The 27402-nt window shown below is 39.6% G+C and overlaps 2 protein-coding genes across 9 annotated transcripts; both read left to right on the top strand.

Moving 5' to 3' along the window:
* Positions 1-211: 211 nt before the first annotated feature.
* RAB9A (RAB9A, member RAS oncogene family) lies at positions 212-27402 on the top strand. 7 transcript variants are annotated; one of them, XM_083885224.1, is made up of 3 exons: positions 212-315; positions 20527-20614; positions 25260-27402. In XM_083885224.1, exon 3 carries the CDS (start codon positions 25294-25296, stop codon positions 25897-25899), a length of 606 nt encoding a protein of 201 aa, XP_083741350.1. In that variant the 5' UTR covers positions 212-315; positions 20527-20614; positions 25260-25293; the 3' UTR covers positions 25900-27402. The 7 variants fall into 7 exon arrangements, with proteins under 7 accessions (XP_083741350.1, XP_083741354.1, XP_083741352.1 ...); XM_083885223.1 differs by having other exon boundaries at positions 225-330; XM_083885225.1 differs by lacking the exon at positions 212-315 and adding an exon at positions 17116-17266.
* Positions 215-11523, top strand: TCEANC (transcription elongation factor A N-terminal and central domain containing). Of its 2 annotated transcripts, none has more exons than XM_083885222.1 (2): positions 215-315; positions 9692-11523. In XM_083885222.1, exons 1-2 carry the CDS (start codon positions 282-284, stop codon positions 10777-10779), a joined length of 1122 nt encoding a protein of 373 aa, XP_083741348.1. In that variant the 5' UTR covers positions 215-281; the 3' UTR covers positions 10780-11523. The 2 variants fall into 2 exon arrangements, with proteins under 2 accessions (XP_083741348.1, XP_083741347.1); XM_083885221.1 differs by having other exon boundaries at positions 217-330.

Raw genomic sequence — 27402 nt, 5'->3', positions numbered from 1 at the left:
GAGCTCAGTGAAAGAAGGAAGTGTGGTCCACCTCAGAGAAGCTTTGTTTAGATTGAGGTTGTCTGGGTTTCAAATAGGTACATCTGCAAGAGGATATAAGCAATATTTATGGAGACTGAAAAATAGATGGACATGTAAGAAAGTTTGATGACATCTCTCACTTAAAAGCCAATGTTAAACCTGCAGCTCATAACATGTTCTTTTTTTCTGTAGGCTTAAAAAGTGCTGATTCTCCTTGGGTAAACGAACAAGAAATTTAAGACGAAGTTGCAGAATAGTGGATGAAAGCTGTAAAGCCAAGAATGAGCATGAAAGGTAACATCTTTATAGGTAAACAGAGAAAGGATTTTCAATCTTTTGTAGTTGTAATAAAACGTGTAAAAGTTTGAATTTTTTTTGAAGTACTGGCTGCTGGAGCCATGTTGTACATAATACCAAACCTTTCCCTTTCAAAAGGTATAAGCTCCTAATCATTTTGTCTGTGGCGGAAGGATGGGAAGATTAGAAGCTTACAACTTTAAAGAAATGCAGAACAGTTTCAATTTTTTTTTACTTCTAAGAACATTATAGTGTGTAAGCCAGTCTCAATGTACTGGGAATTTTGAATTATGATTTCCCAGTCTTTGGAGGAAATGTTACAAATACTTCTTGTGCAAAGACATTGAGTAGATGGAGCTGAGCAGGTGAGTGATGCAATCCCAGTGGTGTTGAAAGAGCACTGAAACATTTAATGAACTGAAACTGTTACCTGTATAGGACAATACAGTCAAAGTATGTTGAAGAAACTGACTTCTACTTGGAGATGTCACAGCCTTCCTGAAATTTTTTGGCTGGTTTTTTATCTAAAGTGATTGGAAATATGAATATGAACATTTGCATCAATCCACATGAACAGACTAAACTATACTGCATAAAAGTAGTTATTTAATAAATGATGACACAAATCTGCTTAGGTCATATTTCTATTGCCAGGTATGTTTCTTGAGTGAGGAAGAATGTTTATAATATCCTCTTGCTGTGGGAAAGTAGCAGAACAGTGTTCATGTTGTCTGTCAGATTTAACAATTCTTTTTTGTTCTAAAATCTGTTATTGTTGAAAAAACATGAATGTTAGGAAATGAAGCAGCAATTTCACAAAATGCAAAAACCTCTTTTTCACACAGTGAAGTTTTGGTTAAGTACCGAGGCAGGTGATGTTAGAGGATTGATACTAGCATATTCTGCGTGACTCAGCTTAGGTTTTGCTCTTCATGTTGGGAAAATGCCAGATGTATTTCTAACAAGCTTAGATTTTTATGCAGATGATAAGCTGTACTCTTTAACTTGCAGGAGACTCTGTTAATATATAATCACAGAAATTATTGTATGGCTTGTGAAAAACTGTGCAGCTAGTGCAAAATACACGTGTCACAATCTGTGTCTCTATCATAGCTGGGTAGCATTAAATCATGTCTCAGCCATCTGCTGAAGTTCCATTCAACACACTTCTTTTCCTGTGTAGTCACTTGAGGCCAGAATGGGAGTTCATGTTTAGAAAATGTGCCCTGTGTGTAAAAAGCCTGACTTTTGACCTGCTTGAAGCCTCAGCTGGTACCTCATACAGACAAGTAGTGGAAAGTGGCTGAGAGAAAAGGGATTCCTCTGCCAGCTTTGACAAGGCTTTCTCATGAAAATTTGAAAAACCAGAGAGCTCCATGGAACATTTCTGTGACCTTGTGCTCAAACTAGGAAATGGATTTTAAAATAAAGTTAGTTAATATTAAAATGTACCTTAAAGAAACCAAACAAGTGTTTCTTTATGTGAAATGGTGCAAATTTTAAAGCAAATAGACACCCACTTTATTTATACATAATTACCAATAAAACTTTTGATGACAAATCTCTCAAAACTATATATAGGGTTATTATTGCCCCTATTATTGCCCCCTGAATCATAATGTATTGTGAGAATGTATTGTAAGTCTGCATATCTGTCTGATTGTGGAAGAGATTAGCTAATACCTCCACTTGACACTTGTAATATGTAACTTGTTAAAAGTAAATTTCGTAAAATTTTAACTCCTTAAAATTATTTTATTAACAAGATCAACAATATCAATAAAAATAAAGACTTCATATAAGTGGAATATTGCATTACTTGTAACATTTTCAGTGTTTCAACTAGTTAACTACTTCAGTAGAAAAATTCACATGGTTAAGGAAGACAGGATATAGGATAAACTAAAATATCTTCTAGTGTGAATCAGTTTAACTGTAAATTAAGTTATTAAAAGGAGCCATTAACAAGGTAATGTCTCTGCTGGGATGTGCATCCTCTCTAGAATCAGTGGAACATCCTAGAGCTCGAAACAGCTGTAGCTGTTCAATTTGTAAAGTATTTTCTCATTTAGTGTTTGCTATGGAACAAGTCGGGGTTTAATTCATCTGGTGTAGCTGTAATATACTGAACCTTTTCATAAGCTCTGGCTTACATACTGATGTCAAATGAAGCCAGTGGCTAAGCAGTCTGGTAAGGACAACAGCTTTTCCTATCTCATTAAATCCACACATGTTTGATCTTATTAGAAAAATGTGCTGACAGCTCTGCATTGGGGTTGATCCCTGAGGCTTGAGAATTTCATTATGTGCTCTATTGATTGTTTTAACCTTTTTTTTTTTTAGAATATAAGAATTCGATTTTAATTGAAAATGTGGGGTCTAGAAGTAGCAACTCCAAATAAGGATTAAAATTTGGCCTTGTAAAAGAGGATGCTCTGTGCCTCTTCACATGAATGTGATACACTCTGCCATCTCTCTTCTTCAGACTTGCTAATTTAGGAAGAAAGCTGTGGGAGAATGATTTCACAGAGAGAAACAAAGGGTCAAGACAGTATAACTCCAGATTAGGCAAGAGTGCTGTAGTTCAAGCAGTCACTGATGTAAAAGGTGCAGAACAAAGCTACTTCTCCATTTTAGTACATCTGTGAGTGAGAGGTGACTCTTGGTCAGTGAGGTGGTCATGGACAGCTGGAAATTATAATGTTGTATTGCCTCAGTTCTCATTGTATTCACTTAGCTTTATTCATGTGGCTATTCTTTGAAGATGAACTTCTGTCTAGTTCTGAATTTTAAAGTGTAAGAGGCAGTCCTGTGGAGAGGCAGGAAGAGCTCTGATTTTTTGCTGAGGTGAAATAAAAGCTCCAGTAAATGGTTTCTTGGTGACATTGTTGATATCTGCTCTCCCACTGTAGATGAGATGAAGAAATGCTTCTGGGGCTGGAGGCTGGCTGTGAGAATTCTCTGATTGCTGCTTAGGCTCTTGAATTTAAAATAGCATTTGACAATTTTTATTATTTATATGGGATTTAGGTTGCCTAAAGTAAGCTGGCGTTTCCAGGACTATGCTGTGCACCATCTCTGCTGTAGCATTAACATTTTTTAACACAATGTTTCAGAACATTTATTCCCCTGTGTCATGGTTTAACCCCAGCTCATGGGTTGAGTATAGTATGTATACAGTGACTTGGGAAGACAAACTCGGTCACTCCAAATGTGCCCCCTTACTTCTTCTTCACCCCACTTTATGTACTGAGTGTGATGTCAGATGGTCTGGAATATCCCTTTGGTCAGTTGAGGTCAGTTGTCCTGGCTGTGTCTCCTTCCAATCTCCCATGACCCCCAACTTCCTCACCAGCATGGCAGTAGGAAAAGTAGAAATGGCCTTGGGTCTGCTCAGCAGTAACAAAAACATCTCCATATTACCACGCTGTGTTCAGCACAAATCTAGAACACAGCCCTGTACCAGCCACTGTGAAGGAAATTAACTCCACCCCAACTGAAACCAGCGCACACTGTGAGGAATATTTGACTTCTGGTCTTTGTGTGGGCTGTGGTCTGGATTTTTTTCCAGTTGCATAGAATTTCTTGGAGAAAAGCTCACCTATAGTAGAGGTTGGGATGAAGGAGAAGGGGGCAGGTGTCCACCCTTCCAAGACATTCATAGATACTTGCTTGGATGCATTCTGAGTTTGTCTTGGTTTTTGCAGGGTTAAGACAAAATGAACTATGGCTTCGTACAAGACAAGATGTAAAGCAAAGACTAAGCATTTATCCCAAATGCTTTTGGAGAGGGCACTGTTTTTCCTGGGGAATGAATTTGCACTTAACAGCAAGTGTCTTAGGTTGATTTTGTTTGTTGGTTGGTTTTCTCTTACTTAGTCATTTTACTCTGTAAAAATGTTCTGATTCAACTTGGCATTATTACAGGATGGCCATATTTTAAACCTGAGGTAGCCTGATGTTGGGGGTTTTTTTGGTTTTCATTTTTGGAAGCAAACTGGCTTACAAAGTTTTTATTGATTGTCATCATTTATTCTTGTACACACAAGTGACTCATTATATGCAGTCAGAGTGACAGCTGGTAATGATTTGGCAAGAAAGTGCTTCATCAGCACAGCATTACAGAGTCTCATTGTAAATACGAGCCTTGTAACCTTCAGTGTACACTTGGAATTCAAACAGATGTTCTCATGCATATTTGGAAAGTCACGGTGCTCAGGTGAAGTCCCTGGTGACTGGAAAAAGGGAAACATCACTTCCATTTTTAAAAAGGGGACAAAGAAAGATCCAGGGAACTACAGACCAGTGAGGCTCACCTCTGTGCCTAGGAAGAGCCTCCTAGAACATGTGCTAAGGCATATAAAATATAGGAAGGTAATTCAAGGTAGCCAGTGTGGCTTTACTAATGGCAAGTCATGCCTGACCAATCTAGTGACGCTCTATGATGGAGTGACAGCAAGGGTTGACAAGAGAAAACTGACCAATGTCATCTATCTAGACTTCTGTAAGGCCTTTATTATAGTCCCACATGACATCCTTATCTCCAAATTGGAGAGACGTGGATTTGATGGATGGACTTGCTCATACTCAGTGGATAAGGAGTTTGTTGGATGGATGCAGCCAGAGAGTTGTGGTCAGTGGCTCTATGTCCAGGATAAGGCTGGTGATGAATGGTGTCCCTCAGGATTCTTACGGGACTGGAACCCTTTAATATCTTAATCAGTGACATGGTCAGTAGGATTGGTGCACCCTCAGCAAGTTTGCAGATGACCCAGCAGCAGGACAGGATGCCATCCAGGTGACCTTGGACAAACTTGAACAGTGAACCCATGAGCAGCTCATGAGATTCAACCAGTCCAAGGTGCTGCACCTGAGCCAGGGCAATTCAAGACATGAGCACAGACTGGGAGAAGTCACTGAGAGCAGCCCTGCAGAGAAGGGCTTGGGGGTTCCTGTGGATGAAAAGCTGGACATGAGCCAGCAGTGTGCACTTGCAGCCCAGAAAGCCCATGGGCTGCATCAAAAGCAGCATAGCCAGCAGGTCAAGGGAGAGGATTCTCTCACTCTACCCTCATGAGACCCCACCAGGAGTGCTGCATCCAGCTCTGGGGTCCTCAGCACCAGAAAAACATGGACTTGTTGGAGCAGGTCCTAAGGAGGACCACAGAGATGGTCAGAGAGCTGAAGCACCTCTCCCATGAAGACAGGCTGAGAGAGCTGGAGTTGGTCACCCTGGTGGGGTCTGGGGAGGCCTTACTGTGGCCTTCCAGTGCCTTAAGGTGCTTATAAAAAAGAGGGAGAGGAACTTTTTATGGGGGCAGATAGTGCCAGACTAAATGTCAGTGGATTAGATTGAAAGAGGGCAGATTTATCTTAGATGTTAGGAAGAAATTCTTTACACAGAGGGTGGTAAGGTACTGGAACATGTTGCCCAGAAAAGCTGTGACTGCCCCATCCGTGGGAGTATTCAAGGCCAGGTTGGATGGGGTTCTGAGTAACCTGGTCTAGTAAATGGCATCCCTGCCCATTGCAGGGGGGGGTTGGAACTAGGTGTTGTTTAAGGTCTCTTCCAGCCCAAACCATTCTGTAATTCTGCCATTGCTAAACTGAAATGCCCTGTGAAGTTGTGGGAGGGTTGAGGATGTTTGTTTTCTACTGCAAAAAAATTGTGACGCTATCGTTTGTTGTGGTTTTTTACAGCTCTACCTTAACAAAGATGCATGATTCATTTTGTAACTTAAGAAAAAAAATAGTCTTTCTCAAATTTCTTGTCTCTTAGAATTAGAAACACAGCAGAACAGTGCTGACTGAGTTCTGTTCAGTTAATTTTATAAATACTTGCTCAGCAGCATTTGTCAAATTGCATTAAATCAGGTAGAAAAGCAGTCAAATTTCAAATAAAAAAAAAAAATCAAAGAGCAGTGTATAGACAACAATAACTGGATAAGGGATATACTCTTTCCCTCCTGTCTGTATCCCAGTATCTATGGATTGTGCGCAGTTTGTTTGCCAAAATTAGACAAATAAGTACCTTAAAAATGTGAAGTCTCCTAAGGTTCATAGAATAAATGTTTTATCTTTTTCTTCACACACTGGAGTTTCTCCTACACATTTCAAAAGATTCCATAAGTTTGCTATGCCACAGCTCCCTCAAGTGGTAGAATAATCTTCCATTTGGAATTGCTGCTTGATTTCTGTGACACACTTGCATTATCTTCAAAAGGTTTTGGGGCTTATTCCAACTTACTGTTCCATCTGATTTATAACAGAAACATCAGAGTTCAAGGAACAGGAGTCTGAGCAGGGAAGAACTCAGGTTTGCTATACTTGGGTTCCCAGTGAACTTTGGCTAGAAAATACACTGCAGTATTACACTGCATCAGTAATTTCAAGTCTTTTCCTATAAAACTGTGGAAAATGCGTTTTCTACAGTTGTCTGACATAATCATGTTGTACCTTGATTAGGAAAGCAGAAAAAGTGGTTGGCATTCAGACTTAATATGAAATGCAGTGCAGGTTCCCTGGTATTAATGAGCTTTGCTTCATCCTTTGAAAGGAACCGTGGTAGTAAAATGAACTGTAGAATTACTTTATACGTTCCTTATAGGTTTAGGAATCCCTATTTAATTTCTGTTTGTGTAAAACAATGGGATCTGTGTCAAACTTGGTGATAAATCTGATCCTTATTTGATTTATAGGGCAACAAATGTACAAACAACTTTTTATTGTTTTCACCACACTTTCTTTTAATTTGAAACTGAGATGAAATTTATGCTTGAGTAGTTAATGTAATATTTCCATAGTTAGTGTAATATTTCAGAAGTATGTATTGCTTTTCACCTTGAAAGATTTTAAAATTTTTGCAAACTAGGTGCACACAACAGAGCCAGGACCATTTCAAGAACATTTTCCCTGCAGAAATCTCTCTGATGTCACTGATTATTGCCTTTATTCAGTGTTTTTTTTCTTCTGTCTGTTTCTTATGCTTCTCCCAATTACCAGTGAATATCCATCTGCATTAAAATACTTTTTCTGTTGTTTCTGTTACTTTTACCTAGCTTTGCTTTTTACATTTGAAGGGAGTCACTCCATCCTACCTCTTTGCTATAATTTGTACATTTTGAGAAAAGCATTTCCTTAGAAGTGTTTGTTTTGACTTAAATATTAGTAGTGTACTAGGTGGTTTAATTTCCAAAATTATTTTTAAATAATTGTTTATACTTTGATGTCCATATTGTGATTTCAGTTTGTTTATTTAACTGCTGCCAAAACATTTATGAACCTGAATTTAATGTTGCATGAACTTGAAAAAGTCCATGTAGGACTAAGAAAATCTGGAATTTCTAATAAGTAATTTATTGTCTTAGTGTAAGAGTCCTGAGGTAGAGCCTTGCCCTGCAGGGGGCTGTGGGGTCAGGTGGATAGTGATGAGCACAGATCACTACCACGAAGCAGGTGATACCCACAGACTCTGCATATGGATCTTGTATACAGATTTCTTCCATACAGATCCTCAACCTGCAATATTAGAGAGGAAACTTTCTATGATGCATAGTCCTCAATGAAAGATCCAAATACCTCACCTTTGCCACAGGGTAGAAGTATGTAAGAAGTAAGAAGATAACACTGACAAGTTATCAGCAGAGGTTTGTGTGTGATAATTTCTTTGTGTGTCCATAGTTCTATGCTAAATACTGAGAGTTCGTGATTTCATCTTGCATTTAGATAAGTCTATTTTGTGGTGTGTGAGCATAATACAACATACACATAAATAGACACAAGATCTGAAGAAAATGAGGAGTCTGCTGGAAGAAGCAGAGCGAATTATAAGGCATAGGGCAGTCATACTGGCCTAACATCTAACTGTCACCAACTCTGCCCTGGATTGCATGGAAAATAGTAAATGGGCAGATGATAATTTTGTAATGTCAGCATTTTGGTATTCTGGAGACAGGGAACTGTACTTGTTTTGTGAGGGTTCTCCTACATGAAAAAGCTCTTTTTTCTATCCACAGTCTCTGTGTTCCTGTAACAGAAAAAGGAATGAATGCACTCACATGTTCTTTTTAGTATAGTGATGCAGAGGGCTCAACTTCAATATGTGAAAACTGAGTCCTGTTTCTCTGAGCTTTAAACTGCTTGAGTAATAAATCAATTTCTGCAATTGCCATTATTGACGTTTTGCACTACTTCAAAGCATAAGACAAAGAGTGTTTAAATACAGCTGAAGGGAATGCTGAGAACATTTACTGTGGAGGATGGGTTGCTTCTGCTTCTATAGAAAAAAGTGAAGTCTTATCCTCTCTGTGCTTTTCTTTTGTGGAGCTCTGAGGTCCTACTTAAAGTTTGAACTTGTTTCTGTCATGCAAAAGACAAGTTAGCTAGTGTGGTCATAAAAGCAACAGAGTGTGCAAATTACCCAGCCGTCCCTTCTCTACCCCTGTTCTCAGGAGTTTCCATCATGGAAACAATAATGTTGCAAGAAACCAGCCTGAGTTCCTTCCCAAATGGATGTGTGTAGCTAGCCTTGCCTCTGCCAGGCAGATGAGTTTTTGTGGAGTAGAATCAGGATGGATGCAATTTCAGACAAAACACTGATTTCATGCATAAATTTAGAAGACTAACTGCAGAAAGGAACACAGCACAACACACCACTCATTTCTGCATTCTACATTTAATTCTCCTTTTCAGCAAGAGGAATAAGAATGTTAGGAATATAAATATTTTTTTTGCCTGCAAATTTGCAATTACAGTGCTCTGAAAATTTTTTGATCAAAGGGCTTGATGAAAAGGAATCAAAAGGAAATACTATTGAAGCCATGAGATTCTGCATTCTGAAAGCACCCTTTGATTTTCCTTTATATGTGTCAGAATATATGGGAGCATGCTTTGATAATGCTACAGCTGCAAGAAAATACAGAGGGATCTATCTTTAAGAATTTTCAAAATTTGTAGATGTCAGTGTTTTGAAACTGTTTTGCAAGTGTCACTGGTTTTGAGCTGGCCATCTTGATAATCCATCTGTAATATGATACCAGAGCCAGTGAGGGAAAGGGCAGCAGTGAGACCTCAGGTAAAAGTCATAGCTCTGACTTGCTTCTGTGATAGCTTTAAGGAGAAACCTTTGCAAGAGATGTTGCATGATCTCTTGTATAGCAAGTGAAAAGTTGAGGGTCATGTAGAAACTAGAATGGTGTTTTGGGCTTCTGTACATCATTTCAAGAAAATAGTGGGAAACCCAGTGATATATACAAATAAAATAGTGTAAAATAGCATAAAATGAAAAGAAGACCTTGTGTGAATATACAGAAGATGAATTAATGTCATAACTGCAGGAAAGGTGATGATCTTTTTTTTTTTTTTCTGTTTTCAGGTTTAAAAATGTCTGATCTGAAAAATATTGTACACAGAACCCATTGTATAGAAAAATTGCTGTCTGAAAACAATTTGCAAGATATTGAGGATCATCTTAAAGAACTTGAAGATGTTGATATGACTGTAGAATATCTTCAGGGGACAGAGGTTACCAAGGCTGTATATAGAGTACTCAAGAGCTGCCCTTCAGGAGAGCTGAAAAAGAAAGCAAAGCAGTTATTGTCAAGGTGGAAAGCACTTTACAAGAATAACTGGGCTCAGTCAATGCAAGCTAAAAAGTCAGATTCTGTGTACGTGAAAGAAGAAATTGAGTGTCTCAGTGTAGTTCCTAGAGAGCAGTCACTGTCTGAAGGTCCATGTCAGCAGGAGGTATTAAATGGTACTAGTTCCAACATTTCGGTCCCATCACAAACCGTTAAAAATGTGGTATGTAACAATGCAGACGGCAGTATGAATCAGCATCCTTCTTTTGAGGGACAACACACTCTTCATGAAGATTCTAAATCTGTTAGTGAAGCAAGTCTGCAACAGGATCTGATGAGTGCTCTGAGGTGTAAATGTGTGGATCTTCTGTATAAAGCTTTGATTGGTTCTGCCAAAGACCAAGAAGAAACTGTTAAATGGCTAGAGTTAGCTAAAGAAATTGAAGAACATGTTTTTGCTCTTCATGCTAAAAATGATAAAAAGTACAAAAATTGTATCAGAAGTAAAATCTCTAACCTTAAGAACCCTAAAAGTTGCCATTTAAAACATAGCCTTTTTTCAGGAACTTTGAGCCCAAAGGCTTTTGCTGAGATGACAGTGATGGAAATGGCTAGTGATGAACTGAAACAGCTCAGGGCTCTGTACACAAAATCATCTGTTCAGGAACATCAGCTTCCGCAGGTTATTAATGGCACACAGACAAACAAAATAAAGTGCAGACGCTGTGAAAAGTTTGATTGCACTGTCACTATGATTGCCAGAGGAACTCTCTTTCTTCCAGCTTGGGTGCGAAACACAAATCCAGATGAACAAATGTTGACTTACGTTATTTGTAATGAATGTGGAGAGCAGTGGTATCACAGCAGATGGATTTGTTTGTAATGCTGTCCCTCTTTAATAAGGGGCTTGGAAATGTGTATGAGAACGTACCTCTGTTGAAACTCTGTAATTTAAAATTCTGTGCTGATAGTATGTGGGTGCTGCCACTAAAAACTGCAAAATCAGTTTTAAAAAACTGCTAATGTATTTTTAAAAATGGCTTGAATGAATCTTACATGTTTTTAAGTAATGTAAATATGTAAAGAAATAAAAGGGTAAAGGGAAAAAATGATTACACTGTATCTGAGTGGAATATTTTCTAGTAAATCCACTAAAATTATTCCAAGTGCAGAGTTTTTCCCTGAAGGGATCGGATACTTGGAAATTTTTTTTAACTTCAGGAGGAGTTCTTTCACAGAACATAAGTTTCATTTACAGTAAACAAACTGTTCCCAAAACTGCAGTTCACATACTTGTGTGCTTTGCAGAATGTTCAGCATAGATTCACTCCTTAACTAAATCACTTTTTGTGAGCAAGTGTTAGATTATTCAGTTGAGTGGTGATTTCTAATAGGGAAGAAAGAAACTAAAAGTAGAGTGTTAAAGGAGTGGAAAGCGGCTGGCAAATGAAAGCAAGAATGAAATTCTGCTTTAGTTTTTTTAGCTAATAGAAGGAAAACAGGACTTGTGGCAGTCTATCAGTATGCAGGCCAGATTTACAATGTAAGATGGTGTGTCCTGCTACTGCAAAGAAATTAATGCAGGATCAGACAATGGATTGTTTCAGAAAATTATGTGAATATATTATTTGTAAATATATTACGTTTAATAAATAAAATTAATAGTAGTTAATGAGTTTCTTGAGTGGGTATCCTCTCTGGAACTGGGACATCTGTCCTGAACTGAGAAAATTAATATTTTTATATAGTGCACATTACCCACAAACAGTGAATAGAAGGAAATCCAATAGCAGAAGTTTTTATACATATTTTTATTGAAGAGTCAACAGGATTCTCATTGATTGTTTACTAAAAGTACTTATTAAAAAACCAAAAAAATTCTTCCTACTGAAGTACAAGACCTGTATCTTTTACAAATGCATTTAGCACTTCAAGGTTAAAATGTATCAGCAGAGCAGAGAAACCTGCTGAGTATTTGCTGGAGGCATCGAGGACAGTTCTGCACCCCTCTGATTGACGCAGCTGAGGCTTGTCAGCTCCTCTGGGCTGTGCTCCATCACCGCTCAGAGAAAGGAGCTGGGGGCATGAGATGGGAAAATAGGTATTGGTGAACTTAATGCCAGCCAGGACTGAAAGACAGGTCTTTATCTGTATATGGGGAAAATGATGCATAATGTGATATTGCAAACAGACACTTAAACTATTCTACTGAAAAAAAAGGAAGAAAAATCTTTCCATTCTGTGAAGGGCTAACAATTTCAGCAGCATTACTTAGTTTTTATTGTGTAAAAATGTGTGATTTTGGGGAACTGCACTGATGTAAAATACACATTAAAGCTTTAGGCCAGACCCTCAGTATTCAATTGTGTAACCAAGGAGTTACCATCTGGCCTTCCTTCCCAGCCCTTACTTGTGTGCTGGAATTGATGCTTGCCAGTAGTCCTGCTTAAGTGGTAGTACTTTTGTGTAAAGTATTATTGTTAGCTTTCAATGAAACTACAGGAAAGCAAACACCCCTGTTTTAGTGGATCACAGCAGGCATGGGATTGTGTGCAGTTATTTTGAAGGTCATGGTCCTGTTGAGGAGAGCTTTATGCCAGCATTGTGCTGTGTCAGAACACCATGTAGCAGAAGGCTTTATTTTAGCTGTGAACAACATATAAATAATTTCTGCCTGCAGTTGATTTTGAAGCCATTCCAATAATGGAGAGCTCATCCAAGTTTTATCTTGGCAAAAGGAAATATTACAAGGCATGGAGGGCGTTTCTAACAGAATATAGTTCAAGGGTAAAATTTGTATATGTAACACTGACTACATTTGTGACATAATATGTAATGTAATTTCTTTTGAACTCCCCATCACTAAATGTGTAACTGCAGGCTTAAAATATTTGACTGGCTAAGATTATATGCTTTGTCTCAAAATGTCTTTAAAAAGCCAACTTGCAAGACATAGTGTGTACAGCAGGAGGAAGATGCAGATCACTGGAGTACAAAGAGTAGAGTCCAGAAACAAAAGGAAAGCTTTGAAAAGTGAGATTCTTTTATATTGTAGAAATCTTCTTTTTTTTTTTTTTTTTTTTTTTTTTTTTTTTTTTTTTTTCAGTTCATTCCAGGTGAGAAAAAGATCTCTGAACTTTTTAAAGCAGAGACAATTAATTTGGGTATGATGTTTAGCATGTCCATGCTGCTACTCCCATGAGGAGTGTGTCATTAGAGGTGATCCCCACAAAAGTAGTACAAATATATGCTGAACAAGGCTAAAGTTGTATTTATCTCCACAGGGTTTTCCAGAGATGCTGTAAATTCAACTCCTCCTTGAATCTTGTGATTTAACAGCATCAATAAGGTCTTAAACGTAAATTACCCTCAAAGATCAAGCAGCCTATAGCTGCAGAACTTGTGACACATATCTTAAGAAGAGGAGGGCTGAATTAACAATGAATTTCACGCAATTTTCAATGTAAAAACAAGAGACTATTCTATATCTGAAGTGCTCTATTAATTGTAGTCAATGTTGCTCCCTTAACACAAGTAACAAAATTCCTTCTGGTTCTTAAAGATCCCCTGCCAGATCCACTTCCATCTGTTCTGCTGAGTGCCTTTTCTATCTCTGTCATACCCCTCTTACTGTGCACTTTTTAGGGAGGTACTTAGCTGCCATTTGTTGTTTATAACTCTTTCTCAAAACCAAAAGGAAATTTATGCTGTTTATTTTTCATTTCAAATGTGTTCCTTTCCTTCTGCTGTGCTATCTACATTTGCAACTAAAGCAAAGAACTGCAACTCTTTAAGCGAAAAAAAAAACAACAGCTCTTTTTGTGCCAAGAAGGAAAGTTAGTTGGTAACAGGCTGTGGTTAAGGAGCAAATATGTTGAATTACAGTCCTTCAGGGAATCTTCAGGGTGTAACGGCCCAATTTACTGACTGCCTGGAAGATAAGGAAAGAAACAAGAGCACTTTGATAATTTCTTGGATTGCTTGGGGGCTGGCTTGCTGCATTCTGGTATTAACAGAGCCATAAAGGCAGATGACTTCATATCCCCTTATTTTGTACTCCTGTAATTCAGCCAAGAGGTGACAAAGTCATGTTTTACTGAGGCCATGTCATCACTTGCCAAGATAGAACATAGTCTCCTTGCCAGCTACAGATGGTAAAAAGTATTATGCACAAGCTCTTGTTTATTGTAAGAGAGCTTTGCTGATACAGAACTTCCCTCTAGTCACACAAAAAGTTGCCCTTTATTTGCCATTGGATGTTTTTTGTGCTGTTCTCTCTGACATGGCATAACAACACTTCATGAATACACCTCTGTGAACAAAATCCTTAATGTGCAAAGTCAGCTTTCAGATGAAGGTGCATGTGAGGGAGCAGCACAGGGTGGGTTGTTGCACAGGGGGAGGTGAGCCAGAGGTGGATGGTGGGTGACAAGGCATGCAGGGACAGTGGCTTCAGTTGAAAGGGTCACTGTCTGGTAGCACCCAAACAAGAGCAAGGCAGGTCTGGTGACAATAATCTTCCAAAACTCTGGGGACGTGCTGTTGGATGGAGATCAGTGCACAAGGTGGGGTGCAGGAACAGGGCACCAGGCTTGTACAGTGTCTGAGCCAAAATGGGGCTCTTGCTGGGAGTGGGACTATGAAGCAGCTGCCCCCACCAGCACTGCCCCAGCCCTGCTGCCCCCCCCACTGGGATGGTCAAACAGTGGCCTTGGACAGGGGCAGCCCCACAGCAGCCACCACTGGGACTCTGCCTGTCTGCAGAATTTAAACAGGAGTGATTTTGGTGCACTTGTTCCAAACTGCATTCCTAGCTTGGGATGTTCTGTCTGACGTCAGGACTGGCAGGTGTGCTTCATGTGACTAGCCCTATCAGAGGCATTATTTGTTCTACAATTTGTGGTTTTCTGTAGCAACTGTTGGGTTTGTTACATCCATGGTATGTAACAAAGTGGACACAGGGAAAAGGGCCTTCAGTTCCTGATTCTCAAGCACTCATGCATGTGTATTTACCATGAGAATAACCCTATGATGCTCCATTATGCCTATAAAATCATAAGCATAGTAGTCATGGTTACACCATGGTTCTTTTCTGTTTTCTTATATGTTCCCATGTAAAGGAAATAAAAATACATCTTATCTGAGAAGTTCAAGAATTTTGTTTCTAAATAGAACTTGAAAAAACGAGGTATCCGTACAAGCTGAAGAACTGGGTTGAAGTGGATCCTCATGAGGATCAATGAGGCCAAGTACAAGATGCTGTACTTGGGTCAGGGCAACCCGTGGTGTCAATACAGGCTGGAGGTTGAATGGATTGGGAAAAGTCCTGAGGAGAAGGACTTGAGGGTGCTGGTGGATGAGAGGCTAGACATGAGCTGGCAATGTGAACTTGCAGCCCAGAAAGAATCAGAAGCAGCATGAGCAGCAGGTTTAGGGAGGTGGTTCTGCTCCTCTACTCTGCCCTCATGAGACTCCAGCTGCAGTCCTGCATCCAGCTCTGGGGTCTCCAGGACAGGAAGGACATGGACCTGTTGGAGCAGGTCCAGAGGAGGCCACGAAGATGATCAGAGGGCTGGAGCACCTCTTCTATGGAGAACGGATGAGACAGCTAGGGTGGTTCAGCCTGGAGAAGAGAAGACTGTGAAGACTCATTGAAGCCTTTCAGGACCTAAAACAGAGCTTATATGAAAGCGGGGGACAGACCTTTTATCAGGGCCTGTTCCAGTAGGATGAGAAAGGAGCATAGATCCAGACTGGACAGACTGACTATATTCAGCCTAGGAATTCGTTTTTTCATAAGGGTGATGAAACTTTGTAACAGGTTTCCCAGATTGATGGTGGCAGGGCTCTGAGCAATCTCTAGTTGAAGATGTCCCTGCTCATTGCAGGGTGATTGAACTAGATGACCTTTAAAGGTCCCTTCCAAGCCGAACTATCCCATAATTCAAAGTTTCCTCACATGTATCCAATGTGTTTCAAAACAAAATCCAGTGTTGTTTCAAAACAAAAACATGGTAGCTTCTCTGCAAAAAGTATTAAATGCGACATAGAGTAATTATTTCCTCCACATCTAATTGCAGCTTTTTCTTCTTTATAAATCATAAAATAATGCCATAACTGATCAGAACTTATATACCTTAGAATTACCATAATTTAAACTCCATTTTCCTACCTCTCCACCTCTCCAGCACTTACTTTTATTTTATTCTAGAATTGGATGAAAGCAGATTCCAGGGGAAAAAAACACTTAAAATTTTTTGAAGTCCATCTTTGTTACATGAAAATGGGTCTGGTATCATCAGATTTGCCTCTAGCATGGCCTGCCTCTTAATAATTATGTTCCTCTCAGTAGGAGACATCTCCTTTTGATGATACTGAGATCTTGTTTTCCACTCCTTTGGCCGCGTTGATGTCTGATCCAAAACAAGACAACTGTACAAGTGGCAATTCCAGTCTGATTGCATCTGCCTTATGATCAGAGGCATGTGATGACTGCTTGAGCAAATGGGTGTACTTACATCTGTCATCACCTATTCCTCCTGATGCTGTGGGAACCTCTTTCATTTCTTGTGTTTTTTTCATTTTAATTATACTTTGCTCTCGTGGGGAGGTTGTAAGAGCGCAGAAATCTCTCTTATCACTGTCTCCTTTAGCTTTTTTCCGTGTGATCTTGTTTAAACAGTCAAGTTGATGTTATTCTGAATTACTACAGGGGGAAAAAAAGTGCCTGGCTACTTTTTTAAAGTAGCGTGCTTTGTATTTCGATGTATTCCTTCACTGACACGAGCACAGTTTTAAATGTTTTTACTTGCAAAGCGAAACTGCCTTAGAATTGTGAGTTTGCCTACCTGGGGACCTCAGTGTGGAGCACAGTGAGAGTTACTGCCTTTAATAAACAACTCTGACCGGCGAATACTTTTAAAGGGCATTTTCGGGCTTAATAACGCAGGGCACTCTAGAGCAAGTAAAAGTGTTGTGTTTTCCAGGGGAACGCTCTCAGACGGCGCACGATAGGAATCGATGAGCCTTTCTACCCCTTGTTCTGGCTGTGGGCACTGTCGCTGCCATTGTTCCCGTTGTTCCCCTCGTTCCCGCCGTTCCCGCCGGTCGGGGCCGAGCGGCTCCCCCCGTTCCCGTGTGGGCGTGGCCTGTGCCCGGTGGGCGGAGTCAGCGTCACGTGGTTCCCGGCCCCGCCCCCCGGCCCGTCCGCCATGTTCGCTCCTTCCGCGGGGCCCGGTGGCGGTGGCGCAGCCCGGGACCGGGACTGGCGGCAGGAGCGGCCACAGCCCCTTCCCGCGGGCAGGGATCGGCCTCGCCAGCGCACCCGGGAGCGGCGGCAGTTCCCTTCCCGCGGTCTGGAGCCCAGTCAGGTTGCGTTATTTTCCTTTCCCGCGTTGCCGCGTTCCCCGCCGCTGCCCGCGCTCCCCGGTGCTCCTCGGCGCAGCCTCCAGGGAGCGGGGAGGCAGCTCTGGCCGGGCCCGCGGCGGGAGGGGGCCCCGGGCGCTCCCCAGGGCCGGTGCGGGTGGCGGGGATGTGGCGTGACCCGGATCCCGTGACTCCGGGCAGGCTCCGGCGCGGTGCCGGCCGCCGACCCGCGGCGCTTCCCCACGGCTGAGAGGGATCGCTGCTCTGTCAGGGCGAAACTCGGCTTCCTAACCCCTGTCCTAAACACCATTCCGATTGGGAGCAGAAGTGTTAAAGCCCCTTTTCCTCGTTGCTGAGTGCTGGGAACGGGCTCCCCGGGGAGGTGGCGGAGTCGCCGTGCCCGGAGGTGTTCACGGAAAGGCCGGACGGGCACTCGGGGCCGTGGGCTGGTGCTGGGCCGTAGGTTGGTCTCGGTGAGCTCAGAGGGTTTTTCCAGCCTGGTGGATTCTGTGCAGGAGAGGGGCCGGTTCCTCAGCGCGCCCTTGGGTTTCAGTTCTTCTTTCCTGAGGCGGTGGCTGGGCTCAGCCCGCCTGCGGGGCCGGGGGGTTCCCGGGGGCGGCAGGTGGCTCTGCGGGCTCAGGTGTGGGCAGGGGGAGGGACGGGCCAGGAGCGGGCTCAGGTGTGGGCAGGGGGAGGGACGGGCCAGGAGCGGGCTCAGGTGTGGGCAGGGGGAGGGACGGGCCAGGAGTGGGAATCGCTACGTCTGGGCGCTTAATGGGCTGCTCTTGGTGTAAGTAAATACCTGTTACATATAACTTGTGCAAAACAATTGAGTGGATAACAGAATGGTGCAAGAAGAATGGTTTTAAGAACCTCCATTAGTGGCCTTTATAGCAAGGTTACATATAACTAGATATATAGAGTGCATTTAAGTTTTATTAACTTGGGTGGGACAGTCAAGTAGGGACCTTCTTGGCTAAGTTTTGTTCAGGAATTGAAATGCTTGTCTGCAGATAACTGTCATGCAGCCTCGCATCCTTACGTGTCGTTTTCCTTCTTCTCCACAGTAATTTACAGCTACCCTAAATAAGCATGTGGGTTTTATTTGTCTTTACTTTTAAAGGCTTGTGCAACACTGAAGTTGTCAGTGCTTGCTTTTTTTAGAGCAAGGGTGGCTGTGTGTGACTGGGGTTTTTTGGTGTGTTTTTTTTTTTTTTTTTTTTTTTTTTTTTTTTTTTTTTTCAAAGTGTTTTTCCATGACTTTTAGTAGCTTTAAAGGTAACAAGCTGTAATGGCAGACTGGAGGGAGAGCAAACATACCCAAAATTAATCCAAAGCCTGTTTTTCACTTTTATTCTCAGAGAAATCTAACCAAAGGATGGTACAGCTATATCTGTGTTTCGTACCAACATTAAATTTATAATGGACTGTTACTTTTCTCTGTCATTCAGGTTGTATGGAGCTGTCTTTGCTGTCTTAATTTTAGTAAAGCCTTTTCCATAAAGTTAAAAAGAAATAGTGTGTATTAAAACAAACAGCAACAAAAAACCCCCTTGCTCTAGCAGTCCTTGTTTTGCTTTGAGTGTTTTAACATCATCTGTTTCCTTAAATTGAAAATATCTGGAAAAAATAATTGCAGAGGGCCAAATAAGATAATTTAGTTTGCAAGCTTTGTTTTATTTTGTGTCAATTTGGTAATAAATTACGGGAAACAGATCTTCCAGCTCCTTAGGATTGGAATTTTACGTAAACATTTCACAATTAATAAAAACTTCCCAGCAAAAAGGCTTGTAAGAAGTCCTTAGGGTTTGTTGTTTTTTTTAAATAGTGTTCATTCTCCTCTGTGTTTTGTTTTTGTTTTCACTCTCAGCAGAGCAGACAAGTGTGTTGGCCTGGTACAGTGTAACCCACTTAATGCCTTAGGGATGGGCTTTCGTCACAGGAGTTATACTGGGAAGAATATGAATGTACAAGGTAGCCTTGTACCAAGAGAGGCTGCTATTACTAAAATTCCCTGAAGGAAAAGGGAAACTAATGCAAGGGAGGAAGATGAGCACATTTGGGCAGAAATAATTGCTGGATAAGTTATTGGAAGAGTGGAAGCAGCAATAGAGAAGTAGGTTGCAAGGAGAATGTCAAATAGCTCAGGCATTGTTAGCAATGTTGGACCAGGAGCAGCAGCACTGAAGGGTGTTTTGAAGTTGGCTGAAAGTAATAGAATATTTAAGTTGGAAGATGTTTAACTGTGAACTGCTGAGAAATGTCAACTCTGATTAAATCTGAATCTGAAGTTTGCTCATTCTACTTGAATTTGGGGAATGAGGTTGGAGGTGAAGGTTAGGCTTATGCAAGATTAAACTGGCAGAGATATAAATGTAGGTATTTCCCCTGACAAATTTTGCTAACTGACTTTGTGTCTAGCTAGAAGTTAGAATAAATAAAGTGAATCTGGCAGTAGGTACTAGGATGATTTAATGATCCAAGGGTTATGTGAACTTCAGGATTCCTTCCCTTGGCCACTGGTTCTTTCATAGTCCTGAGTCATGCCAGGCCACTATTTGAACTAGAATCCTGAGCTTCAAAGAAGTCAAAAACAACCTTACAAAGAAACCTCCAAATACATTTTTTTTATTTCATCCAAATGAATAGCAACAGCTGAGTGACACTTTATTGTGGATTTGGTTCATATACGAAATTCCAAGTAAATTCTAGTGATATTCTGGTGTTAGATCAAGCCTGTCTAGGCTGCTCACAACTAGAGGCAATTTCAGATAGTCTGTGTTTTCCTTTGGATAGCTGTTTAATAACTTGCTGACAGGTTATCTTCATAGTGCAGTGGTGAAATCACAGATACAGGAAGGAAGACTTGCAAGGAGATAAGGACCTTGGTAGGTCGAGCTGTGTGACTGAAGGGTTTCCAGGCAGTGACAAGTGACTGTCAGTAAAGAGCTCCTGATCCACAGCTCTTACGTCAATGCCCCATGGAGGGAGGGGAGGGTCAGTTTGGAGGCTGACTAATGTCTCTGCTTGTAGCACATTCAAAAGTACAAAGCCTGTAGCATCTTGACTTCATTTCTGGTTGTTTTCCTTTGAATTGAGAAAAAAGTCTTTCGGGTCAAGCATGCTTGTGGCCTCTTATGCACCAAAAAAGATTTTTTGTGCCACGTAATTGACCAGGGTATAAACCACTACCTCCCAAATATAAGAACAAGGATTGGCTAAGGAGAGAAAAGTGAGAAAATGTGCTTCTGTCCTTTCTTTTCAGATTTTTGGAAACTTGCAGAGCTGCTATAGGCAACAAGTTTAACCACTGTAGTGATTGAGGGCTGAGAAATGTAAAACCTCCACAAACAGTAAGTTTGTTTGAATACTGTGTAGTTTTGGATTCTGCCCTTTCTGCTGCAACTCTCGTAGTTCTTGGGACTTCTTTTCAGACATTTCACAGAGAAGCAATTAATGTCATTCTTTGATGGGCTGCTGTAACTAACAAACTAAGTTTTCTATGCTAGCCTGGCAATTATTGTCAGATGCTTTGTTTGTGTGAAAAAAACCCCAACTACTAATGAGGGAGAGGGTTTACATTTCTGTTGAAAGGCAAGTGTTTTTTTCAGTCAAAATACTTGCAGTGTTGTGCCTTTTTAAACCTCCAATCTGATTCCAGTGGCTTAACAAAATATGGTGGCTTAGTAAATAAAATTGTGAATAAGCTTCAAAACTGAAATGGATGTGTTTATGTGTGTAAATTTGAGGATAGGAACTTGTGAAACATGGTCAGTGTTATGCTTATAGAGCTGCTAATTCTGCTTGTCCATTACTTTAGTATTTTTTCTTAAATCAAAGACAATTTTTTTTTCTCAATAAATCTTGGCTGATAACATATTAGGTTGTAAGAAAACATGATTACATGATGGGAACAAACTGGAGTCTGTTTTATGTTTAACAGGTTCAGTTAAAGGACAATGTGCTACATATCCTCAAGAAAACTTTAGGTTTAGTCTTGGTTTTGTAGAGCAGGTGGTTCATCAGTGACCAGTGAATGACAGTGATAACTGAAACAAATTTTCTTGCCTGTTTCCAAGTTAGAAAGTAAATACAAGTAGAGAAACAATTGTGTCCTTTCCATCTGTTTCTTCAAAAATGCTGAGGCAGTTCAGTGGTGGTATTACAATAGAGCCAGGCTTTGGTGCCCTATTAGAGAAAGGGAGGTGAGATTTCAGTTGCTATGTGTGTATTCTTGTCTGGGTGTGCTGCAGTGGCTGGTACCAGTGTGGGAAAAATGAAACTGTAAATGGGTCCAATTGCCTTGGTTTGCTTAACAGTTTATGTGGGGTTTGCATCTTGCTGACATTATAGATACAATGCAGTTACTGTGTTGGCTGGCACTGTTTTTCCATAGAACTTGAGTTCAGTATTTGTCTTCAGCCTTCAGTACATTGGTGTGAGCAGGTTCTCCTTACTCTGTGAACTTATTTTTACAGAAAAAAAAGGACAATTTCCTAGACTTGAGTTTGCATGTTGCTGCTATGGTTTTCTAGACCAAGAATGTTGCTTTTCTTTGAGTGCTGCCTCAGGACTTAAGCAAGAGAGGTATTTGCACTCAAAATAAAGACACATATTAAGCTGATTTATGGAAGTAAGACAATCTAGACAGACTGGACAATGCAGTGGTATTTCACTAAGCTTTGCAGGACTGAATTTTGTAATGCAAACTGATTTTTCTGAGGTTGCTTAGCTTTTTGTCTTTCGTTGTGACAACAGATACTTGGACTAATAGTGGAAATGTTTGGCTTGCAATTCATTTTACTGTTTAAAAGGGACATCCTAAAAGGCCACAATTAATTTACTTTTTTGTGTTCTGGTATATAATCATATTCTAAATTACATTTAGGAGAAAATGTTCCCTGCTTTTAACAGGAATATTGAAGTCAGTGATTTAAGCACTGTAATCCTTCTAAGTTAGAGGAAGCAATTCAGAAATGGTTATCAAAATGAACCAGAGTGGAGCTGCTTTTTATTTATTTGCTTTGACTTCCTTTGAATATTGAAATTATTGAAGAACGTGAGAGAAAATTATTCCTGTTACAGGCTCTTTGTCTGAGATTACTTTTACACTAGCTAATTGTTTAGCTCACTAAGAAATAATTGGAGCAAACAGTTATGTGTAATTCTATACTGATTCCTGATGCTGGATAAAACAATCAGATGCACATTAGGAATTAAGGTTTTGTTTTGTTTTCAGATGATGAGTGATGATTTAAACTGAAAAATTAAGGTAGCAAATCTTCAGAAACATCATATTGTATATTAACATACAATCCAAAAACATTGTCAAAATGCACATTGTACAGATAAATTGTATAATAGGAGAAATAACTTTAATTCTTGTAGTGTCTGAAGTATTTTATCATTGTATTATTTGTTGAGGTGTTAAGGTTTCATAACATTAGAAAAAACAATTACAAAAATTGAGCTCTTTAAAAATCCTATTTAAAGATGCATAATCAGAAAAAAACTGCAGCAGTTTACTGTTCTGAAAAATACCACTCTGGTTCAACAGATACTCTAAATCGTATTACCAGTGTGGCTGCAGATGAGCCCCTTATATAGTAATAAAACTGTAAATGTAGAAAGTCTTTGCTGCTTTCCAACAAAAATACTTGTTAGTACTTTTAAATGTGCTTTTTTGTTGCTTCAGATACACCTTGTCATCACTGATTAAAATGACTGAACATATATTCCATTATTTTGGATTAAAAACTTTACAAAAATTAATTCTAGCCTAGCATGACAGCTGTGGAAACTCAATGTCCTGAAATGCCACATTGCCTGCAACATCACAGAAGACTCGTTCTGTAGCTTTTGTGTGAAAGGACCAGTTGGTCCACTTCTAATCCACTTGTGGTCTGTAATTGTCTGCCCAGTAAAACTAATTTTATGGTCATCAGTCTCTTAGACCTCACAGGAATGGCCCATATAGTTGAAATTGTGCAAATTAACTTTGCAGGTTCTAAATGCACAAAGTAGTAGATGCTGTTAACACTTTCCTGCAATGTATTTTGTTTAAAATGTGGCTTCGTGGACAATTTCATGATAATAACTGCCATTGATAAAAATGCAGATGCTAAAGAAATGAGTGCATAGTACCAGTCAGAACTACTTAAGCCATTATTTATGCACATTGTGTCCTTCAGGGAACTCCTGATTTCTGCAGGATTGGAAAAATAAATTGTAACTTGTTCCCTGTGCTGGTAGGGAAGACCAGAAGAACATTCAGTACCCTCTGTTCCCACGAAAGCATTATTTATTAAGAAGCAGCTCCCATCTATTGATGTAGAAACTGGAGACATAAATAAATACGCTGGATCCTTTTCAAGAGTTGGGCATAAACCTGCAATTCTTACGCAAGTAGTCCCGTGACTCTAATAAGGCTTTTCACATGCACTAAAATGTATGTGCTCATAACCTGAGCCATAGCCTTTATCTCATAGCTCTCTGAAGGGTAAAGGAACCATCTTCTTGTAGATTCTAGACAGTTTTGGTATCACACAAACCTGTTTTATAAACATCGTTAATTATGCAATATGAATGAATTAAATTAACTTGCTCTGAACAACCTCTTAACAGAAGCAATCAGTTCCTTGTATTTTGACCTTTTTTGTGTTGAGGCTTCAGACTACTTCTTCTGTATTACTGTAGATTGTGTCTGGCAAATAAATATTCAAAGATGGGAAGTCACTGATAAAAAAAATTCCTGAAATTTCTTGCTCCTACTGTAGGCCTTGATTGTAAGGCAGCACAGAGTCATATGACTCTCACGCCAGCTTGTATCAGGTACTAATTCTACAGCCACACTGTGGGTGATGTATATGCCAGTAATGCTAATTACAACTAGAAAGACCACATTCCTTCCTTCAAAGAAAGAGAGGGACTAGGCAACTTATGACCCATTTCCATTTTAAATAGATGCTATTTTCAGAGAAGCCTGTTTGGGCTGAAGCCCAAACTGTCGGGCAGGTGAGGAACACAGTTCTCCTCATACAGGAACTTCAGTTTCAAAATGAAACTTTACCCCTAAGCAATTAAAACACCATTTTACATTATTAGATGACACTACAGCTGTGAGGGCAAAGGTTGGGTACAAAGCACTAATGAGCAAACTACTTTAGTGCTAAAGGATTTTTTTAAAATTTCTTTTTAAGTCTAACAGTTAAAAAGTTTTCTTTGGTGTCACTAATTTACCATCCCCATGCTGGCAGCCAGACTATGCACTAGCACTTCCAGAATTTTTGACAGTTTTACTATGGGAAGTTGACACTTCTTAACTGAACTGTCATTGTAAGGCTTGGGCTCAGTATATGGCATTTTGAGTATCATTGTAGTAGTAACTGAAAAATTTCTTTTGTGGTATTTCTAATAGTATTCCATTAATCAGTGCTGTTCTGCAAGGAGTAAACTATAAACTATTGAATGCTCTTCTAAATAAAATTACAGCATTTGCATTTGTTCCATAGATAACTGTGTTCCTAGTGCATTGGTTTAAAAAATAACTTTGGTAATAAAATACAGCACTGAAGTGACTACTTCAAGGCACATGCTCTATAATATTCTCTCACTCTGTTTTTTTTCCATGACCCTTTTCCAGTGAACATAAATTAATTATAGCACTTGTTGAATGTGATGTGGTACTTCTTCAGCACAAAGAGGGGGTGGTTTGAAGGGTTTTGGGGTTTTAAAGAGTTTTAAGTGACAGACCAGTAATTTATGTAGCATACTGCTTAGATGCAGACTGCAGTCTGTGGAAGAGACACCTCTTAAATTTGGTATTTTTGAGTGGGTATTCTTACTGGAGTGTATCTCCAGTTCACCTGTTTAGTGGAGTCCTGTTTTTGTACATGAAACTTGATGTTGGTGAAATTTAAAGCACATTCTAGAAATTTTTGTGTGCAAAATTTGCTGCTCACAATTTATTTCTTTTAATGATTTCCTTAATCTTTACAGGTCTAGGTAACCAGGAGGATCTTTTCCCATAACAATGGCAGCAAAATCATCACTCCTTAAAGTAATACTGCTAGGAGATGGTGGAGTTGGGAAGAGTTCCCTTATGAACAGATACGTCACCAACAAGTTTGACGCACAACTGTTTCATACAATAGGTGTGGAATTCTTAAATAAAGAGTTGGAAGTCGATGGACATTTTGTTACAATGCAGATATGGGACACAGCAGGTCAGGAACGGTTTAGGAGCTTGCGGACTCCTTTCTATAGAGGTTCTGACTGTTGCCTGCTAACCTTCAGCGTGGATGACTCTCAAAGCTTCCAAAACTTAAGCAACTGGAAGAAAGAATTCATTTATTATGCAGATGTCAAGGAGCCTGAAAGTTTTCCATTTGTGATACTGGGTAACAAAGTTGATATCGACGAACGGCAAGTATCTACAGAAGAAGCCCAAGACTGGTGCAGGAATAATGGCAACCATCCCTATTTTGAAACCAGTGCAAAAGATGCCACTAATGTTGCAGCAGCCTTTGAAGAAGCTGTTAGAAGAGTTCTAGCCTCTGAAGATAGATCAGATCACTTTATTCAAACAGATACAGTAAACCTTCATCGGAAACCAAAACCTAGTTCATCTTGTTGTTGACTTAAATTTCTTTTTGCCAAATTACTGTTGACTAGCTTGCTCTATAAAAGAATGGGGAAGGTGTAGTAGATAGAATAACAGATCGGTTTCACTCTAATATTAAAATCCTAATATTCTGCTGCTTTCATGGGGGAGAAAAGAAAACTCTCTATTCATGAGTGACCCATTACTGAATTAGTGATGCTTTCTGTTTAGGAAGACATCAAGTAAAAAAATAATATAAGAATGTAATTTGCCAACTTTATTCAAATGATAAATACTTGGAATATAATTAAAACTTGAAAGTTCTAGAAGCACTACTTTGGAGAAGCTGTTCTGGAATTCAGGCACAAAGATACTTTTATATGTGTATATTTTTATGAAATCGGCATTCCACTTTTGTTTCGTTAGATGTCAGTTTCTTAACAATGCTAGATATTAAACTTCAGTCTCACTACATTCCATTTGCTGTGAGTGGTACTTCATCTCTAATGTGGTTATTATAAGTTAATATAAATTATGTCCAGGTCTTCTAATTGCCTAATGTTGCTGTAATTTGTGTAGGTTTATAAGTAGGAAATCAATTTCCTATGTATTCAATGTCCATTTCTTCCCATCTACTATTCTGATGCTGCACTAGTTTTTCCAGTGGTTTAATGCAAAGTACTGTTCATTTTTAAAATTGTGTCTTTGCCTTAAGTCCATTCTAGCATGTTTCTGATCAATAAGGTGAAAAATCTGAGTAACTGAAGTATAACCATTTTTTGAAAAAGAAATTCTTTATTCAGTCAGCTTTAATAGCACTTGAAAGGATCCATGTTGTGACTTTTTTTAGGAAAACTCCTTGTGTACAGCCTTAGAAGTTCCAAACTTCTTGTTCATGTTAACCTGAGCTATGAATGTGTTTACTAGTAATATCTGCACTGTGATATTAAGGATTGGCAATACATAGAGAACTCAGGAAGCTCTTGACTTACAATAGATTCTGACAGCTTTCAGCCCTAATACAGGTATATAACTATAGATAGTGTCTGAGATGAATTTGAGCTGATTTAATAACATCCTTATTAAAATTGCTATTTTAGAATATGGACTTGTACATTTAAGAGATAATGTCTTTTATATTACTGAATTCATTTCATAATGATCAACAGGAGCAAATTCTGTATTTATTGGACAGTCTTTTTTGCAGTCAGACAGACAAAAGTACAGATGTTTTTGAGGCTTTCAGGTACAGTTTAAGTGGTAGAATACTTGTATGAGAAATTGTTCGGTATTGGCTCTCAGAATAATCACTGTCCTTGCAATAGCAAAATCGCTAGTGCACTGTTGCTTCCATCTGTAATCTGGCTGCTAATTGGCACATGTGGTCTGAGAAAGGAAGTCTGAGGCTGCAGGACAGGCCATGTTATTCATTAAACAACTGCTTTCTGTACAGCAATTTTTTTGTTTCAATGGAAAAGCCTTTCTTGAGAGTATATTACCAGCAAGCATTTTATCTTAAAAGTATCTGATCAATCTGTA

This window comes from Zosterops lateralis, assembly GCF_965231275.1.
Source record: "Zosterops lateralis genome assembly, chromosome: 2".
Classification (NCBI taxonomy): domain Eukaryota; kingdom Metazoa; phylum Chordata; class Aves; order Passeriformes; family Zosteropidae; genus Zosterops; species Zosterops lateralis.
This window is presented reverse-complemented; position numbering and strand designations above follow the sequence as displayed.

Bases quoted from the DNA above. Each gene is read 5' to 3' on its own strand.
- TCEANC (XM_083885221.1), top strand. From the start codon at position 282: ATGAAAGCTGTAAAGCCAAGAATGAGCATGAAAGGTAACATCTTTATA. The intron at 331-9,691 runs GTAAACAGAGAA...TTCTGTTTTCAG, and splicing joins GAAAGGTAACATCTTTATAG to GTTTAAAAATGTCTGATCTG.
- RAB9A (XM_083885224.1), top strand. From the start codon at position 25,294: ATGGCAGCAAAATCATCACTCCTTAAAGTAATACTGCTAGGAGATGGT.